This window comes from Penaeus monodon, chromosome 34, assembly GCF_015228065.2.
Source record: "Penaeus monodon isolate SGIC_2016 chromosome 34, NSTDA_Pmon_1, whole genome shotgun sequence".
Classification (NCBI taxonomy): Eukaryota; Metazoa; Arthropoda; class Malacostraca; order Decapoda; family Penaeidae; genus Penaeus; species Penaeus monodon.
In genome coordinates this window covers 17,601,636-17,602,324 of record NC_051419.1, presented here as the reverse complement: position 1 = coordinate 17,602,324, position 689 = coordinate 17,601,636, and the positions used below count along the sequence as shown (strand labels likewise).

At 31.1% G+C, this 689-nt stretch overlaps 1 protein-coding gene across 1 annotated transcript in view; it reads left to right on the top strand.

Moving 5' to 3' along the window:
* The window catches only part of LOC119594840 (SHC SH2 domain-binding protein 1-like), a 79,152-nt gene that overhangs the window by 3,881 nt on the left and 74,582 nt on the right, over positions 1-689 (top strand). The window contains exons 5-6 of the mRNA XM_037943927.1: positions 164-308; positions 526-682. Coding sequence (XP_037799855.1) covers positions 164-308; positions 526-682 — 302 coding nt within the window. The remainder of the gene's footprint in view (positions 1-163; positions 309-525; positions 683-689) is intronic.

Below are 689 nucleotides of genomic sequence, written 5' to 3'. Positions count from 1 at the left end.
TTCCCACTTTTTCAATAGTCATTTATATTTTTGTAAGGACATATATTACTATACTGAAATTCTCTTTGATTGTATTATTATGTCATTTGCATAATAGTATTACATTTGGAACATCTTGTTTTCCTAATTATTTATTTATTTTTTTTCTTTTCTGACATGTTAGGTGCCTGAAGATATTTCATGTCAGTCTTTCCCAACACTACAGTTAGCACTGGATGAGTCCATGAAAGGAGATATTATAGTGCTCCTCAATGGAACTCATTTACTTCAGCATCTTGGGCTTATCAGCTATGGTGGTATGATAGTTGGTAGGTTTTGATATAAAATGAATTTTATTGCAGTAATGTTTTTTCCTTCCTGAATGAAAATACATGGATTGCCAATTTTAGCAAGACAAGTGTATTTGAAGCAATGAGTTTCTTATATAATGAATACAGTGCTTCCATGGTAAATTATGAATATTTGAAAAAAAATGTAGACAAAAATAATATTTTGTTACTAATTACCTATATCACATACATACAGGCCTAGGTGATAATGTTGTTATTGAAGGGAGTGAAGGCACAGGTGATGTATTGATTGACACAAATGGAGATTTTGTGCTGCAAAATCTTACCATAAGACCTTCTGAAGGTCAGGTGGGGATTACTCATCATAAAGGCAATATCAAACTCAGTTATTTTAAATTT